Raw genomic sequence first — 19028 nt, 5'->3', positions numbered from 1 at the left:
TCTCTCTCTCTTCTCATATATATAATATATATATAATATATATATATTATTTATATATAATATATAGATATAATATAGAAAACTCCTATCGACTTAAGGATAGAAATAGTGTCCACCAAACTTTTATCCATGGATCTTCCCTAGGATCTGCAGATATGAAGAACTTTTATATTATAAATATGGACAAAAGTGGTACAACTACCCTATCCATTAAGTTGATAAGTCTTGCCTTCCTCTCCTCTCTCCTTTTAAAATATATATAATAGATATATATATAATATATATATATATAATAACCGGTAGGTGTTGCAACGGTATAAACAACCCAGAGAAAAGTTCAAAAATTCCATATACGTAGCTTGCTTTATTTAATAAAATAAGTTAAAGAACATTTGGAAAACATGAAAGAAATTAATACGTTTAAGTAGCAGTTATAATTGCATGGAAAAGGAAGTGTACAATGAACACATACCTTATTAGATAGAACATTCCAAATTCCATCACTGGCGATAATCAGAAAGTCAAAACCTTCTATCTTCTCTTCCTAGAATCAAAAGAAGAAACATCATCTAAGTAACTGTTTTCAGCATGATACGTATAAAATAACTAAAGAAAGGAATTAATAGTTGCAAACATCTACTTATAAATGGTGATCTTGCATCATGACATCATGCTAAGCAGCAAATCATTAATACGTATTTCCACAACTCATAAATCAATGAGTATGATATCAGATTATATACCAATAAGCTACCAAATAACCAATAATATGCTCTGTTAAGGTAACTGGTCTTTTATACATAACAAAATAGCCTGACATGACACATTACTGCAAATCCTATCTCTGTAAACACCAACCTTGACAAATCCATATTACTTCTAACAAAGATAAAAGTCCTAGACTTCATCCACAGACCTAAACTATAGTTACAATGTTCGTGACATTCTCATGTAGTAAGAAGTGGAAGAAATTAACTGCAAATTCTCCATCTAGTGAATTTCTAGAATTAGGTGATTAATTTCCTTTAAACTTGCACTTGAACTATCAAATATAATACTTGGACTTTAAGTTGATATTTTTTTGTTCTTTCTAATTAAATCAGAATGAAGAGAACTAACCACTAATCTGTGATGGGTACCTGAATCTCTGGTTCTGCAGAAACATAGGGCTTGAGCAATTTATCTCCAAATGCACGAGAAACAGCAAGAACACCGCCTACTCGCCAAGTACCTGGGAAATTTGATCATTAGTTATTTAGAGAAACAACAAAATGATTATGCAATCAGTGCACGATACATGACCCATTTGCAAGAAGAATGTAACTTTTAGGGCATATTCACCAAAAGCAAGGTAACGATCAGGACAAGATTTAATAACCTGCCCAAAGAATGAATCCTCCGGCACTTTCAATTCGTTCACGCTCATCAGACCTTTCTGGTTTGTGATCAATAGACAAAGGAATTGCTGCATATAACATAATGTTAATGATATCAATAAATCAATTGGTTAGGAGGGATAGAGTTTGATAAAACCATAGCTTTGTGAAAGGTGCATAAAAGGAGTCATCTGACAAGAAAATTTGAGTCACATTGAAAAGAGAATTGGCTAATACCCTCTACTTCTGTTGATTATGGTACCTTTTACAATCCTTTCAATAACTACCAAAGGAGTGATTTACTAAGTTGCAAGACATGGCAAGAAGATGGGTTCAGAATCAGAAAAGAAGAGGTACATTTTGCTGATGGGGATAGGAAATATGCTACTCTGGTAAATAAAGTTTTTAATCTGCTACAGCACAAAGTTTAATTCTAAGTGTGCTGAAAAGTTTTCCAATGTATTTTTTACCAAAGTGTAAACTTCCTAGTTGTTCAACGCTGTCCAACTTTATTACAGGTATTTCTCTCCTGAGATACTGACATGAAATTCACCATATATAGTGTTACTCAAAAAAGGCATTCACGATAGATAAACTTTGAGCTGAGTGAGTTACTGTATGAAACCTCTACTTTTTTCCCTTCATTTCTCTCTCCCTGTGCTGAAATATTTGCCATTTATTTTGTTGAATAATAAGCTTGCATTGTTGTTTACAGCTTTCTAGTTATCTCTGCAAAATGTTCCATTATGTCTACATGATGCTCCATGAAGTTAAATTTGGTTCAGGCTCACTACATGAATTTTCTCCTTCCTCTAGCACCTAAAATGACACTCACTGAGTTGAACTTAGGCTGAGGTCAAGATAGACCTCAACCTCCATCTCTAGCCTTTTTTCATGTTGTATCAAGAACTCTCCCCCCAAGTGAACTTTAGTTGCAAGATTTCCTATACCTACTTTTACAAAGCTCTAATAAATATGCAATTCATTGTCCAGATAACTAATCTACTGTTGTGGAATTTCATTCACATTAACTTCTACATACAAGTACTATGAATTTCCAATCATTTTTATGCCATTTAGAGAAAAAAAATTAAACCTAGGCCAGCTCTGCATGCAACCGCTCTAGAATCTCCAACATTTGCCACAAAAAGCCGATCCCCTACCAAAACAGCTGTTGATGCAGTTGAACCAGCATCCTTTTGCTGACCTTTTTCCTCATTAAGATAATCAGTATCTGTCTGTCTGAAAGCTTCAACTGCAAGAAACAATGTTAGACTATTAAGTGAAATAACTAGTAACAAGTAAAAAGATCGAATAAACACAAACATATAAGTATCAGCACTTAAATCAACCAACCACAGACCAATAGCTGACTTAGTGTCTTTAATGAAGTCTGGATGACTGCTCAAGTTGTTGAATAGGTTGTTTTTCAGATATTCTGCAGTTCTGGAACCTCCATGACCTAGATTGAAGAAGATGAACAGACACAAGAGGAAGTAAGAAAAATTAGAAGAATGGACAAGGAGTCATAGGGGCATATGAAGAGGCAAATGTTGCAAAACAAAAAAAAGGTCAATAAGGATATTTCATCAGAGTTTTCTTATAAAGGAACCATAGCATACCATCAAAGACGCCAAAAAATGCAACCATCTGGCCATCAACTTCAGATATCCTTGTTTCATAGAAATCTTCCATTGAAGCCCTTTTACCCTTAAAGGTGGAATATCCATAGCTAAACCTCCCATTTTTATTGCCAGTAATAAAACTATCAAGCCAATGAAGATGTTTTAGTGTATATGCTATGAAAAGACCCCACTGATTTAAAAACAAAAAACAGCCAATGAGGCTTGGACATTTATATGTTGTCACAATATGACTGGAGTCTAGATCAAATATGATGCATATCCAAAAAATTGAATTGTACCATTAAACAAGCTCAAAATACAGATATTCGAGAATCTATTTTCCTCAACCTGCTCCTGCAAAAATTTCCTACAAAGATAGTGCCTATCTCCTATGTACAAAACTAAAAAAAAGAAAACATCCAACCGCACCTTGGGATTTAAAAAAAGAAAAAGAAAGGATACTAGCATGTACGTGAAGAAAATCATTTAGCATATGAGACAGAATAGAGCATTAACTTGCTTGCTAAACAGAAGCAGGAAGGCACTAAACAAAGAAACGAAAGAAAGAGCGAGATGTCTGATAATTAACGATGTCTTAAGAGATTATACAGTTCACATATAGCTGTAAAAGCTGGACATCGCAAGCATCTGGTAGACACATGATCCAAGGATACATGGTTCTAGAATATCCTCCTTGGATGCACATCCATATTCATACATTCTGCTAAAATAGTTGTCACTGATTGCAAGAACATGACTTGTGTCACTCATTTCTAAACTGTCTCCCTTGGAAACAATTACTATCCACACTTTCATGCTAATTTTCAAACCTAACTCGTTTATTATTGAGATAGTTTATCTTAGAGGTAGTTACATATAGGTATTTACTTCTAATTAAATTTTCAAATTTCCAATGAGAAAATGATCTTGGTGGGTGTTCGTCTCTACCAAGTATTTGTTAAATCATGATATTATCACAGCATGCATACGATAAATTGTAATACTAACTCATGTGCATCGCATGTGTAACAGTAGTCGCCAACTATACAGACTAACATTCATTTTTTAATAAATGCCTAAAAGAGTGGAAGTAATGGTACTTTCCTGAATACATGCTATGGTCACATCCAAAGCATGTTCAGACCATCAGTTCATCTATTAGATGCACAACAATATCTTCAGAACACACAAGTAACTATGTTATGCCCTAGGTCCAGGAGCCCATTAGCACAGCGTAAGCCCTGTGATCCACTGAGTGCAACATATTGTTTGGCGTGATCCACCGCGAAAAATGTTTAGCCAATGTGGAACTTGATTCCCATGACTTACTATTTAAACCCATATATATCACCACATCCATCAGATGCAGGACTATATTTGGGGTATCACAATCAACCCACCTTAAATACGCAACATCCTCATTGCGGCAAGACAATGAATCATTGCAATATCACCACTAGATGATGAAGATTCTAGAGGATTCCACAGGTTCAAGAGGTGGCTCTCACTATGCTTACACAACGACGACACATCACTTAGTCCCACATAGCTCTTAGTTTCACACTTTCGGTTAGCTAATTACTCTAATACCATTTGTCACTCTCCTAACCTGAAAGTTCGTTGGCACGGTGCGAGCCCTTGACCCACTAAGTGCAACACATTGTTTGGCATATTTGCCTCCAGATATGGCTAGCCCATTTTGCAACTTGACTTTCATAACTTACTGTCTAAACCGGTCTATATCACACCATTTGTCCGATGTGGGACTATATTTGTGGTGTCACAAAATACAATTCCAATTTCTCTAATTTTCATTAAAATTGTTAGCATAGTAGTGGCTTAAGAACTAGAATCTATTGGTATGAGTAAAGAATCACTACTCTAATGCTAATTTAGAAAATTCCCATGAAGAAAAGAACAAGCCTAATGAGGTTCACCCTTCTTTTTCTCTTTTGAGAAAATAACTGAGAGAGTGATTTATTGACAGTAAAAATAACCAAACTTTAAATAGATAAGATAACATCAGATAGATTTCTATGGGGGGGTCTTCTACTTCAATGAAGCTTGCATGATTCAGGCCACAACACCACTAAACGTGACATGCTCCTCCAGACATTTTCCTCATTCTGGCTTTTTGAATTGAAAACACGATCATTGCCCTCTTTCCAAATGACCAAGGGGTTTCAAAAACCATACTATTCCATTTGTTTCTTCTGTTAATTAGAATTACATTCATCACTTACTTTGCCCATCCAATATGAAAACCTCTCATCAGTTAAATGAATAAAACCTCACAACAAAGAGATTTGAAGGGGGAAAAACCAAACAAAATTTACTCGACGACCACCTATCATCCTCAATCAACAGCTCCTATCTTAAACTTACGATACAAATCTATACGTCTAAACCAATTAAAATAGTCAAAAAGATTCAATCTTTTCTGAACTCAAGCCAGCCCCATGGAAAATCTAGCCATTTCGGGTTCAGTGAATAGCATTTCAATGAGCCAAGATGCCGAATTAGGGTTTCTTTATTACATCACATCGCCTCTGCTATAGGTTCATTAAATCATAAAGAAAACTAAAATTCAATCACAATAAGTAAAAAGAGGAGGGTGGGTTCGTGGAGAAAGATACCTAATTCCACCGCCGCTGAAAACGGCGCCGGGATCCGATGGCTTCTGCATCATCGGAGGCTTATCGTCATCACTCGAGTACGGTCACCGTAAGGATTTTTGCCCTTCGAGGAGGGGATCGATGCTCAATAGAGAGATCGTCTCTGAATCCTCGTCCCTGGTATTATTTTTGCACATATACCCTCCAGACATATCTTATTTACATATTACCTCTAATCTGCTTGTGTACGTTATAATTCACAAGGTTTATTTATTTACGTGAATCTGTATACTCTCTCTTTTAACACGGTTAGTTATAATTCATAAGATTAGATTGTCACAATATACAGATCTCAGATCTGAAAGATGAATCTATAAATCGAATAGATTAGAAATATACATGCAAATGAGTCTAATGTTCTAGAGGATTTTGTTTTATTTTATTTCATTTTCAAATTCAATCCATCAAAACATCTCAAATGGTACCCGACATTCTCAATCCAATCGGGTTAACTTTCTCAAAAAATAAATTAATAAATATCTGGATTTAACGAGTAAATATGCAAATAATGTAGTTAAAATAAAATGCCTTCTTTATAATATTTTCTTGTTTTATTTTCTTGCATGAAAGACTAGCAATATGAGGACACATATGAAAATTTAGATTTGGGACAAGTAGTGACAACTAGATTACATTTTTTCAACTACTTCTATACTACTACATCTAAAGATTGTGGGTCCATAATGACTCATCAAGTACGAGGTCCTTTCACTTAGATTGTTATTCAAATTGATAAGCCGTCATGGATCCATAATCTTTTGGTGTACAGTATAGAAGTAGTTGGGAATATATAGTCCAGTTAACGCTACTCTGGGTGCTGCAGCACAGAGAATATGGGTTGGGAATAAAATGTTATGTACACTAAGGGGGTGTTCGACTGTTCAAAAGTGAATTGAAAATGTATAAGTTATTTTGTTTTACAAATGACTTTCACATCTATGTTAGTATGCAAGTGGAATATAATGTTTGTTTAAAAAAAACAAAATTATTGTTCAAAGCGCAATGCGAAGATGACGTGACAAAATTGAATTAATTAGTAAATATTGTAGTTAAAATTATTTAATTAAAATTGGTTATTATTTTGGTCACTTTTATGTGGTTTCACCATTCTTTTAGGGGAAATCAAAATTGCGTTTAATGGAATTGAGATTAACACTTGGTGGTTGGGAAAAAGATCAACTTTTGTCATGATTACCTTAGCTATTTAGTATATGATTACGAGTAATTTAAAAATTCTCTATGTGATTTGCACTTCTTTTAACCCTTTGCAAATGGCAATCATACTCTAAAGAAAAAGACATGGAAATATCAACGTTTATTTGCAGTTGAACTATTGGCGGATAATTGTATGTAAATAACCTAAAAGCTGATAAATCCTTTCTTTAGGGATTTTACGTTCAATTTCATTCAAACTATTCCGCGCTTTTAAAGCATTCTGCAGTTTCTGTGCCCATTCCTTGGTTTTCTCTTTCACATACGCAAACTTATATCAGGGTAATGATAAATAAATAAATAAAATATTTTTCTTTTTTCGGTTTAACGAAATCGTGCCTAGCAGTAGAGCATTTTATGTGCAATGGACCGTTTGATCAACAACTTGCACAGGTGATAATCTTAGCTCTTCCTGCATATTATACTCGGAAATACCAACAACATTTTATAGAGTTGAAATAAAATTAAAGCTTATCTTTCAAAATTGTAGCCTATGGCTATAAGGACATATGCTACTCTGAAACAACCAAGATTGAAAAGTTCAGAAAAAAATGACAAGCAAAATCTAAAATCCAGTACTTCATTCTCTATTCCATTAATAAAAGAGAACGTCGCGAAAGGGCATATTTTGATTGGATTCATCTCTTCCCACAAATTAAACATCAAACAAAATAGACTATAACAAGTATGGTCTGTATACAGCAACATAGAGGCAAAATATAAAACTTCACATTGCACATAAAAAACTGGGAGAAAGATTCAGCACCGGTACTAATTTCAATAAACAAGCTATACATAAATATATATCACAAAAGAATTAATCACCATCACTAAGTGTTGACCATAATCAACAACAAGTACTAACTGGAGCATCGGCGTCTTGTGTAGGATTCTGCTTAAAGATGTTCTTCTTCACGCCTGTCGACCCATCAGCCAAGAGGCTTGGTGCTTCCAATATCTGCTTTGAGATCACAATGATGTTAGTAAACCATCAACAGGGTATCTGATAGGCAAATAGTAGTTCACTGAGAAAAGTAAGTCAAAAACAAATCAGATAATATTGTAATAAACTAATTGGAGGCATTAGGAAAAGAACGAGAATCATTATCTTTCTCTGTTTTCTTTCCAGATAGGCTGTGTTTGGCAATCCTTGAAAAAACTGGGCAAGGATCAATCATAACCCAGTTTTATCCAAAATCAGACCAGAATTGAACCAGGGAGGAAGTCCAACAAAGAACTGGTTTAAGAGTTTTAGTTTAGCTTCAGGAAAACTGGGCCAATTTTTTCCCCAAAATGGCCCAGTTTTTCCCTAACAGAGTTTTCCCCAAAATGGAGCCACGATCAATCCTGCCCCATTTTGGGAGGTTACGAAACACAGGAAAATAAAAAATAGTACTACCCATAGGGAAGCTGACATATTCTAACTATTAAGTACCACCTCACCAACACTAAGGTAAGTGAAAGAGAGGAGCAGGGAAACATAACACATGCTTGTGAGTTTAGTAAAGGGAATGGACGTAAAATCTTATATTAGCTATTGGATTCATATCATGATGGTTCAAAAAAATTCATCTTCAGAGTTTTTTTTTTGGTGGGGGATCAAGTCCTTAGATTAGAGGTTAATTGTAATTGAGGTGAATTTTATCACCTCCCTTTCACTCCATCCTACTCAAAAGAAACTCCCAAATAAAGTAAAGAGAAGGGAAGAGAAAAGAAGGATTTTATAATCAAATTTCAGCTGTTGGTCCAAGAGGATAGAGGGTCAAACATTAGACCTTTTATGACCAATTCCCCTCTCCTCCTCTACCCCAGATTTGTGGGGGAACAAAATGACAACATTTTATTGAAAATTTCACCCATCAAAAAAAAATTTCCAAACGGAGTTAAGTACCCACTTCCTCTTCCCTACCCTCTCCTGCCTTCAATGCATTTCAACTCCCCCTTCAACAGTTTTGGCCAAGACAAGTTTAGTTTTGGATCACCTACCCCTAGTCCAGAAGTATACCGATTTAAGGGCCAAATTTTGAAATTAAAAAATGGTTCAACTGTAGCCCAGTTTTTGCCAAACAGAATTTTAGCCCTTAGCCAAATTAGTTCTACTAACCTCATCAGTGGAAGAGTTGCCAACAGGCCAGATGGAGAAAAGCACAACCCAAGAATGGTTTGTGGCACAAAAATTCAGCCGCCCAAGAATATAAAATGAAAACCGATAATTATCACTAACAAAGGCATCACGCATTTATTTGTAGTTGATATAAAAGTGGAAATATAGCACCATATTAAATTAATTCTAGTATAATTACAAAAAAAGAAACTCAATCTTAATTGGATTTCTGCAATATGCATGAATTCAGCCAACAATCCACAATGAACGTGCATTATGACAGTTAATAAAAAACATTGATTGTATATACCTTTAAGACAAGCTCCTCAAAGCACTTTTCTACATTTACTCGAGTTCTCGCACTACATTCTAGGAATAGGCAACCAAATTGTCTAGCTAAATCAATACCCTCTTTCTTCGTGACAGCTCTTCCACTTTCCTGGAAATGCAAACAAATAGAACATTACTAGTCACAAATTACAGTACATGTGCAAGAAATTAATTGGCAACAAGCAATAAAGAGCATTACCAGTCACAAATTTGACATAATTCATGAAAAAAAATTAAAAAAGATAATGCCAACAGCAAAACTAGAAATACCTTATCAACTTTGTTTCCAACTAGCATCTTGATGCAGTCTTGATTAGTTGAATACAGTTCTATTTCCTTGGCCCATATGTCGGCCAGATTTGTAAATGTGTCTCTTCTTGTTACGTCATAAACTGTATGTAAAAGAAAAGAAGACTCAAAAATTTAAACTAATAAATTTAACTTGTGCAATAGAAAATTAAAACTTCAAAGGGCTAAACGGGCTTACAAAACTAACTACTTTCCTACACTCTCGCATGAAAGGCATATGCATGTGCAAAAATGTAGTCACTGTTTTCCTGAGTATAATGTTAACTGATAAAATATTATTTCTTCATTTGGAAAGGTTTCCACCAACCAGTCAATTAGCTCCCCTGACACCATACTCCTTTTTTCACAAAAATCACCGCACAAACCCACCCACAATATTTATTCGGTCGAAAGAATCATAGCACAGGCAGCATTAAAGCCACCTTAACAAACAGGAAAATTTCAGATTCTCCACCATCCACGTAAGCAAACTGAGTTTGGTTCTCATTTTAAATTGGTACATATATGAATAGCTTTGCACATCACAAGTGCCTGACATGTGACAAAACATTTGATTATTGGATATTTTGATAGACAATTCAGTTGTGTTAGATTTGATTCAAATTTGTTGTACATAAAAGGAAATAATAAATTATATATGCACTTCCAAAACACAAAGAATGTAATTTGATTCTGAATTGCTAAAGTAGGTGAAATTGCATGGGTACAATGGAATATTCAATTCAATAACAAGGCCTTATTCCAGCAACCACATTTGTCTCAGACTCTCAGACACAATCCTGCGTCACATAGCTCATTGTTTCCTCTGTCGTGCTCAGTGTTTGCCAGCATCATTCTAATTCTGTCAGGGCTTCCACCATACTCTACCTAACAACCCTCATGAACATCTAGTATGTTTACATAGAAAAAATCATGCCGAGATGTACAGTTGTGACCATACATAGGTCCAGAAGATATGCCACTTATTAACAGACAAAACATAATACTGACTTCGGTTTTAAAATTCAACATAATTGAAATAAATAGACAAAAATTTCCTGGGGTGAACAGTGCTCCATGAACTCAAAACCCAAAGGTCTAATAATGTAACTAATAAAAAGAGACAACTTCCCCTGTAATGGTTCTAGATTTTCACTTCCCACAAATAGTTTTTATGTTACATATGAGATTCAATACATTTCTGCCAATGTATAAAAAAGGCAAAGACATATAATTGATGTAATTAATAAATGCAGACAAGGTGCAAGCATCAAACATCATGATCATACTAAAGAACTTCCTTGCAATTGTGGGTATGGAGAAGATAAACACAAGCTTTAAGAGATAAAAATGTCTAAAGGATAAAACTAATATACCCATTATGATGCCTTGTGCTCCTCTATAATATGAGCTTGTTAATGTTCTGAATCTCTCCTGACCAGCTGCACAATAAAATTGAACCATATGTAAAATCCTCTATTTACATCCTACACTTTTGAATTGTGCATGAGACCACAAAATAATTTCTAAATTTCTCATGGAAAAGTAATTGCTCGGCTGTGAAAAAATTGTGCTACCATTACCGCAAATGTTTGATGTCTCTAAAGGAATCAAAGATATATTTACCGTGTTAGTCTCATTAGATATCTTTGCAAATGTAGAAAAAGAGATATTATGAAAACATTAAACAGGACATTCCATATCGCTAAGCTCTCTACTTTTAATAAGGATCACATTGTCAACAAAATTGAAGATACATGAAAAAAAATTCATCTATTCCAAATTAAAGACAATACCATGAACAGATTATTACCTGTGTCCCAGATTGCAAGTTTCAATCTTTTCCCTCCCATTGTAACCATCTTAATCTTAAAGTCCACACCTGCATTAATATAATTCATTGTTATATAAAGGCATCGAATAAAAAAATACATAGTTGCCAAAAAAAAAATTAATCGAAGAACGTACCGATCGTAGGAGAGAGTTCTTCAAAGGAATCAGAAGTGAAGCTCAACAAGAGGCTGCTTTTACCAACTCCCGAATCCCCAATCAGCAACAATTTGAAAAGGTAATCGAAATCAGATTGGCTCGTAGACGACATTTTCTTCGAATTCTCCTAAATTAAGGGAAACCCTAAAAAATAAACAAAAAAAATGAAATTTTCAGGGAAATTTCGAAGAGCGTACTTTATGTATTGGAAATTGAATTAGATTGACAGGGATCTGGATCTAGGGTTTTGATGTTTGAAGGGGAAAAGAGGGGAATTTTGGTGGTGCTGATGAAATTGTAACAAACAGGGGGACTTTTCATGGAGGAGGGAGGAGATGGTAAGTTGAGTTTTTCTGGGGATGGAACTGTAATTTGTGCCAGCATGTGAAATGTATACGTCAGTACTTTTGTGAGTAATCAAATTTTAAAATTTTATGTAAACGTCTACAAGCGATCAAAAGTTTGTTATGAGTACTTCTTGTAATTATTTATTTATAGATCATGTTTTTTGGAATTATAGTTATAAATATTCAGTTATCGATCTGTAAAAATTATTTTTCCTTTATAAAGCTCATGTCTTTATTGTAGTACTTTTATGCAGTTTACCTTTTTCGGTTAAATGATAAAGTGAATTTTTTGCACTCAAGGGGGTTCAATTTCTAGAAATTATAGGAAATGTTTTCACCTAAAATATGATTTCTTTGTATTTCTTAAAAAAATTATAGAAAAAGTTTTGAGAAATCAAAAAGTACCAATTTTCTTGTTTTTTTTACTTTGCTTGTTTGGTTCAAAATAAGAAAATAGCTCATAACTTTATAGAAAATAACAAGATTTGGTAGGTTTTTAATTAAATATGGTATGTGTCAGATTTCTGGTGATTTCCTCTCATTTTGAGAGGAAATTGTTTTTTGTAAAATTTGGTAGGTTTTGATATTTTATAGAAAATATTTCTGTAAATTTTTTGTTGAACTAAACACAATTTACAGAAATCTCTGAAAAACTTTTAATTATAAATTTGTCATTGTCAGATGTTTTGAGAAAAGTTTTCTCAAAAAGTGTGCAACCAAACAGCCCCTAAAAGTATAAAAATTTTAAAAATACAGAAAACTTGAGTCAAATAAAAACCATACATATAAGAGCAGGTGACATGCACTGTTAGAGTTTTTATAAAAAGATATCATTTAATGATTGGGTTTTATAGATAAAAATTAAAATGTGTTTAATAAGTAGTACGTGAATTTTAATCTCACATTGACTAATTGAATGCATTTCAGTTGGTTCAAATTAATACATATATTATATATGGTATAACAAATGTTTTAATATTATACACTTGTATTGGTATATAAGCGAGTGGACACGTGCGAGCGGGATCGTACGAGCGGGCTCCTGCGCGTGGGCTCTTTTTAAACGAGCTTAAACGTTTTGTATGTGCCAACTTAAAACCAGCTGAACGTTTCGTACGTTAAAAACGTTACAAAGATTGAATAGGTTTACGGTCTTTTTTTTGAAAAATTAAAAACTACACCATTTCAAAATTAAAAATCGATGAAACAATAGGACATTAAAGTGCAATTAAGCCTTTTTCCATGAAAAGTTAGGGCATTAAAGTGCAATTAACCCTTTTTCCATGAAACATTAGGGCAATTTATGGAAGTAGATGCGATGCACAGCAGCGATCTCCCCAATTGTTTCTCCCAAATAACAACCCTAATAAAAACATAGGATGAGCCCAATTGTTTCTATCAAATAGCAAAACCTAATAAATACACAGGATGAGGCGAGATCACAATAATCTTTAATCAAAAAAATAAATAAACTTTAACTTTATTTCATCTTGTCCTCAGAGACTGCAGAGGCGAAAAAGGAGAGGGTTAGACAGCTAGAAATCACTAGATTGGGAGGTTTTGGAAAACACTTGATTTATACAAGATTTTTCCAATCCAAACCCAATCTAATAACTCCTAACAATCTTTTCCTCTCCTCAAAACCCTAAATAAAATTTTATAAAGTAACGAGAGGAAGAGTATGGCAACGGAGCATTATATAGGCAAAATTAGGGAGGCAGTATTCTGAAACTGCTAATTTCGGCCCATGGTTTTCTTTTAGTACTTCTTACGCATTTAACCCTCATATATATCTTATTTGCAAAGAATTTCTATATTAAAGCCACTTTATTTTTACCCAAATTGATATTTATCACATTTGAAGTTTTTTTAATGTAAGGGGGTATTTGGCAATCTGAAAGTGAATTTAAAATATGTAAGTTACTTTTTTTTACAAATGACTTTTACATTCATGTCAGCACGCAAGTGAAATACAGTGTTTGTTTGAAAAATTAAATTATTATCGAAAGTGCAATGTGAAGATGACGTGGCAAAATAAGATTAATTAGAAAATATAATTAAAATCATTTAATTAAATTACTTACCTTTTTGTCACTTTCATGTGACTTCACCACTTTTTTAGGGGAAGTCAAAATTGTATTAAATCTTATGTGGCAACTTTCTTACATCTCACTTTTATAACCACTTACATGAAAACAAACACTTTAATTGTTAAATGAAAGTAATTTTCTCACTTTCATCTTTCACTTGCATGCAAACAAACACCCCCTAAACCATATTTACTTGGTAACGTATTTGCAATGTCAAAACTTTTTTTTCTTGTTCACCTATGAAAAATCAAATATTGTCAATTACTCACATCTTCTTCCTTCCAACCCCTAACCCTAGATGTAACCTCCTCCATCTTTCTCTTCTACAAACCTCAAATCTGACTCTAACCCATGGCCGCTACCTCTCCCAAAACCCTAACCCTAACACATGGCGCCAGCTCCCCCAAACCCTAACTCTAATCCTAATTCCTAATTGGGAAGGAATAGGAGAGTGAGAGGTCAGGGAGGAAGAGAAGGACAAGAGAGGGCGAGGGAAGTTGGGGAAGGGAGGAGAGGGAATACGGGAAGAAGAGGAGGATGAGGAGGTTAGGGTTAGGTTTTCAGTTAGGGTTTGCGAGGAAGGAGATTAAATAAATAAGAAAATGGTGAGGGTAAAATGGCCATTTCACTTTTTTTGACTGAAAACTAGATTAAGTGTGACATTGCAAACATATTAGCAAAAAAAACTTAAAGATAGCAAACATTAATTTGGGTAAAAGTAAATATGATTTTGATATAAAAACCCTTTGCAACATTATCTTCAAGTCTTGATATTTATAAAATCACCCTCAGTTTCCTTAGAATTTTGAATTTTTAACTCATGCACTTTAGGAGGTCAATCTTACAAATGTTTGAATGTTGAATTTAGATTTTTGTCCTTCATTCAAGTAGCTCATTTGTTTGTTAGGTAGCCCTCCTTATAGATTCACATTAAGAGCTTACTCAAGACTCATGAGACCAACGACTAGTTCATCTTACTTTTTCAGAGCATGTTGATGGAGACAATCATTGTCTGATTGGTGACTGAAATGGGTTCAATAGTCATGGGAATCGCGGTTATTTTGCTAGAAATAAATAACAACCAATAATGGAGTTTTGTATAACGGCGCAAAACGTTCTCATTATCATTAGTTAGTGAAAACTAATAGAAGAATACTATCAGCAGAACTTTAGTTCTTGTTAGAAAAGTATAGGTTTTAAAGGGTTCTAGGAGCTTCTATTGACTCGGATAAACACTGAGGAGAGATTAAGGATGTCGTTGCTTGTTGGATATAAATAAGATTCAGTGGATGACTCATTCAAATGGTGCGAAAGCAATTCGGTCGAAGATTAATAGGAATGAGGGAGAGGAAAGGAAAATTTGGTAGGGTTAAAAACGTGTAAAAGAAATTGGTTTTCCTTTTCGTAATTGTTAATTTACAATGTTGATGAATTGGTGGGTAATTGGTGAAAAGCAAGATTAAGAGGGTAAATATGCAAATATTAAAAACTTAGTGTAATTATGCAAAATCGCATGTCTTTGTTGTCAATCCGGAAACCCACTCGGTTGACAAGTCAAGTCAAGGCTTCAGAGATTCGTTTGGAGTTTCTTCGATAGATTTTCAAAAGAAAATGCTTCAAACACCCATTGAAGAAAGGTTAATTTCACATAACACCCTGATGTGTATTTTTATATAGCTCTTCTAGACTTTATTTATGAATTTTGGGGTGTTTAACAAAACTCCCTAAACTTTTAAACTTTACTCACTGGAAGTCCTACATGTAATTTGCAAGTAGCTAAAATTTCTTTCAGAAAAATATCAAACTTTATAAGTTTTAAATCAGAATTTAATAAAAAATAATCGTTTATTAAAAAAATAAAATCTAAATGAAATCTAATCTAACAAATATATCTTCTCATTCAAATTTGTTAGAAAATATATTGAGTATTTCTCAATTGGTTTGAGGGAGACCATGTAAGCTGTGTTCATCTTTAAAAGTTTCTACTTCCTTTTATTCCTCACATGATATTTATTTCCAAATAATTTTTCTTTCCTTTTATTCTTCAAAACATTTTGTTTCTCTGTAATATTTTATGTTTGTTAGTTTTTTTTAAGTATAGGTCAATCATCTCGCCATATTCTGTCATTTTAGGTTTTCGAGTCCAATATTGTCTTGCCAATGTAGAATATGATGAAGATGGTAGTAGATAAAAAATATTTAAAAGGAAATAAATAAGTACCCGGGCAAAACTGGGACCCGGACCCGGGCAAAACCGGGACCCAGACCCGGGCCTGAGCGAGCTAGGCTCCGGGCCGAGCCTTTTTTTTGGGTTTTTTTTCTTTTTTTTATTTCTTTAAATTTTCAATAATATATAACTAAAAATTAAACAAAATTTTAATAAAAAAATCATACTATTATTTATTAATCATTTGAAATTACATAAATTGCAAATATAAAAAATTATAAAAATTAAAATGATAAAAATAACTTCTTTATTAATAATCAGTAAATCATTTACAATTATAAATTTAATTTGAAATTCATCGCATCACAATAAATAAGTACATCCCAACTAGGTTGGCACCTACTCATCTATGTCACTATCATTTGCAACTGTTTTCAAAATAGTTTATTACAAATTTTTAGCTAAGAAATAAAAATTACAATTTGATGAATATTGTTTACTCTTTATATCTATCTACTAGTCCCAACACTTTAAATTTATCTTCAATACCAGCCATCCGATCGATGCATTACGTTCTCTTCTAGTACCTTCACCAATCTTGTAAGCACATGATCGTCTGTACAGTATACGGATCTAACAATATCCTGTGGTTGTCGATCAAACATTTTGTTATGCTGAAGGTGGATTCCAAAGCTACCATAAAAACCTGCACTGTTAGTAAGTCACGAACCATGATGGAAAGTATAGGATATGAAACTGTTCCATATACTTTCCACCATTGCAAAATATATAAACTATTATTTTGATATTTAACTAAAGATGCAGTTAAATATTGATCAATTTCAGAAACTTTCGCTGATAATCCAAGTCCAGATCCACCAGTTAGCTCAGCTACCATTGCATACCTATCAAAACTTACACTTTTGCCCCGACTTGAGCTCGTAGAAATAGAAACTGTAGACTGATGTGTAGCTACACCTTATTTACCTGCGTACTCATCATATAATATTTAAAAATAATTTCTAATAGTATTATGATGAGTAGTAGCAGTAATGGTTTGATCATCATTAGTGTCTATAATCATATTATCATACAATGAATTTAACAATCTTCAAAGGTCAGTGTCCTTCAAACATGGATCAATAAGAACCCCTAAACTAAAAATAATAGGAATAAACATAACATATTTATTAAATTTACTTTCCATTTAAAAAATTATATTTCTAAAATAATTATTCATACGATATTTATTAAATTTTTTTGAATATTTAAAACTTGTAAAGCAGCTAAAGTAATGGTTGGATAATAACAGTCAGATAATAACATTGTAGCATCATAAAAAACTTATAACATATTTTTAAATTACTTATAACTGTCAATTCATCTTCAGTTATTCCATACAATCTACTAGAGCTAGAACTAGAAGTATAAAAAGTAATAAAATTATTTATAATTTCTTTATATTGTATTACTACACTTAACATAGCATAAGTGAAATTCCACCTATGGTCAACATCTTTTGGAATTAGTCTGGATTTTATATTTTTTCTTTTACAGAATTGTTTCAATCTTTTAATTCTTTGTTCAGAAGTATTATGAGCATAAGCTACTAACCTAACCTTTTCTATCATGGGTTTAATTTCACCAAATGCACTTTAAACAATTAAATTTAAAATATGATAGACACATCTATATGAAAAAGATCACCACGACATGGAAATAGCAGAGATGTTTTGATATAATCAACAGAGACATTATTATTACTTATATTATCTAGTGAAAGAGAAAATATTCTTTCTGATATTTCTAATTTTGTAAGTTCTTCAATTATTAAATTTGTAATATTAATACCAGTATGTGACTCTTCAAATGTAATAAAAAATAACTCATTTAAACATTTGCTAATTTTCATCAATCCAGTGTGCTGTGATACATAAATAACCAGTTTGTGCTTTAGATGTCAAAATATCAGAAGTTAAAAAAAATTTATAGTTTAAACTTTTAAAATAAGAAATTATTTTTCCTTGTTCCTCCTGATAATATTTTAAAATATCACGTCGACAAGTTTGACGAGATTTTTTTTAAATGCGGGGTAAAAACCATCTGTAAATAAATCTTTCTTCTACTAATTTAAAAGGAAGATTTTTAAGAATGATAAACCTAATGACGCATTTCCTTTCTCGGACTGCGTCATAATTCCAACTATCAAGACTACCAGAAGATGAGGATTGTGAGAGCATAGATTGTTGGATATCACCTTGAGGCATCTGACATTTGTTGTGTTTATCTAAATGGCATTTGAGGTGGTTGATGTCGCTCTTATGATGGGCTTGGAAAATATGGCCGCACAACATATACTTAGCCTTCTGGGTGAGAAGCTACCGTGTTTATCCATGGCGAAGTCCATCTTCTCGAAAAAATTCTATACATCGGATATTAACCTTTTAGGAGCTCTTGGTGTATAGAATCATCGCCACTGGATTCGGGATCAACATCGGTAGGAGTAGTAGGAGTAGTTGTACCTCCTGTAGTAGGAGGACACATTTCGGGAGTTGGGTTTTGCCCTTCATAATTAGATGAGGAAGCCATTTGATTGAATAATTAGAGAGTTAAAGCGATTATTAGAGAGTATAAGAGAGTATTAGAGAGAAGTAGATGAGTTTTGGATGAGAAAAATAAATGAAAACCCCATCTATATATAGAGGCAGCCCCCTAGATAAATGACCAAAATACCCTAAAATTTTGACCGTTTTTGACAATTTTGGGGGTATTTTGGTCAAAGGGATAATAATGGCCGTTTATGACTGTTGTGGCCGGGCCGGCCC

The 19028-nt window shown here is 33.4% G+C and overlaps 1 protein-coding gene across 1 annotated transcript in view; it reads right to left on the bottom strand.

Annotated features, from left to right (window-relative positions):
- The window catches only part of LOC109830833 (probable protein phosphatase 2C 11), a 14217-nt gene extending 2175 nt beyond the window's left edge, over window positions 1-12042 (bottom strand). Inside the window, 13 exon segments of the mRNA XM_020398194.1 lie at window positions 473-544; window positions 1140-1231; window positions 1379-1465; window positions 2473-2631; window positions 2740-2838; window positions 2999-3141; window positions 5638-5719; window positions 7744-7846; window positions 9303-9431; window positions 9593-9714; window positions 10987-11052; window positions 11424-11492; window positions 11579-12042. Of these exon segments, the coding sequence (XP_020253783.1) occupies window positions 473-544; window positions 1140-1231; window positions 1379-1465; window positions 2473-2631; window positions 2740-2838; window positions 2999-3141; window positions 5638-5719; window positions 7744-7846; window positions 9303-9431; window positions 9593-9714; window positions 10987-11052; window positions 11424-11492; window positions 11579-11711 (1356 nt within the window). The 5' untranslated portion in view covers window positions 11712-12042.

Source organism: Asparagus officinalis, chromosome 2, assembly GCF_001876935.1.
Source record: "Asparagus officinalis chromosome 2, Aspof.V1, whole genome shotgun sequence".
Lineage (NCBI taxonomy): Eukaryota > Viridiplantae > Streptophyta > Magnoliopsida > Asparagales > Asparagaceae > Asparagus > Asparagus officinalis.
The sequence above is the reverse complement of the archived record's forward strand: the minus strand, read 5'-3'. Positions and strand labels throughout refer to the sequence as shown.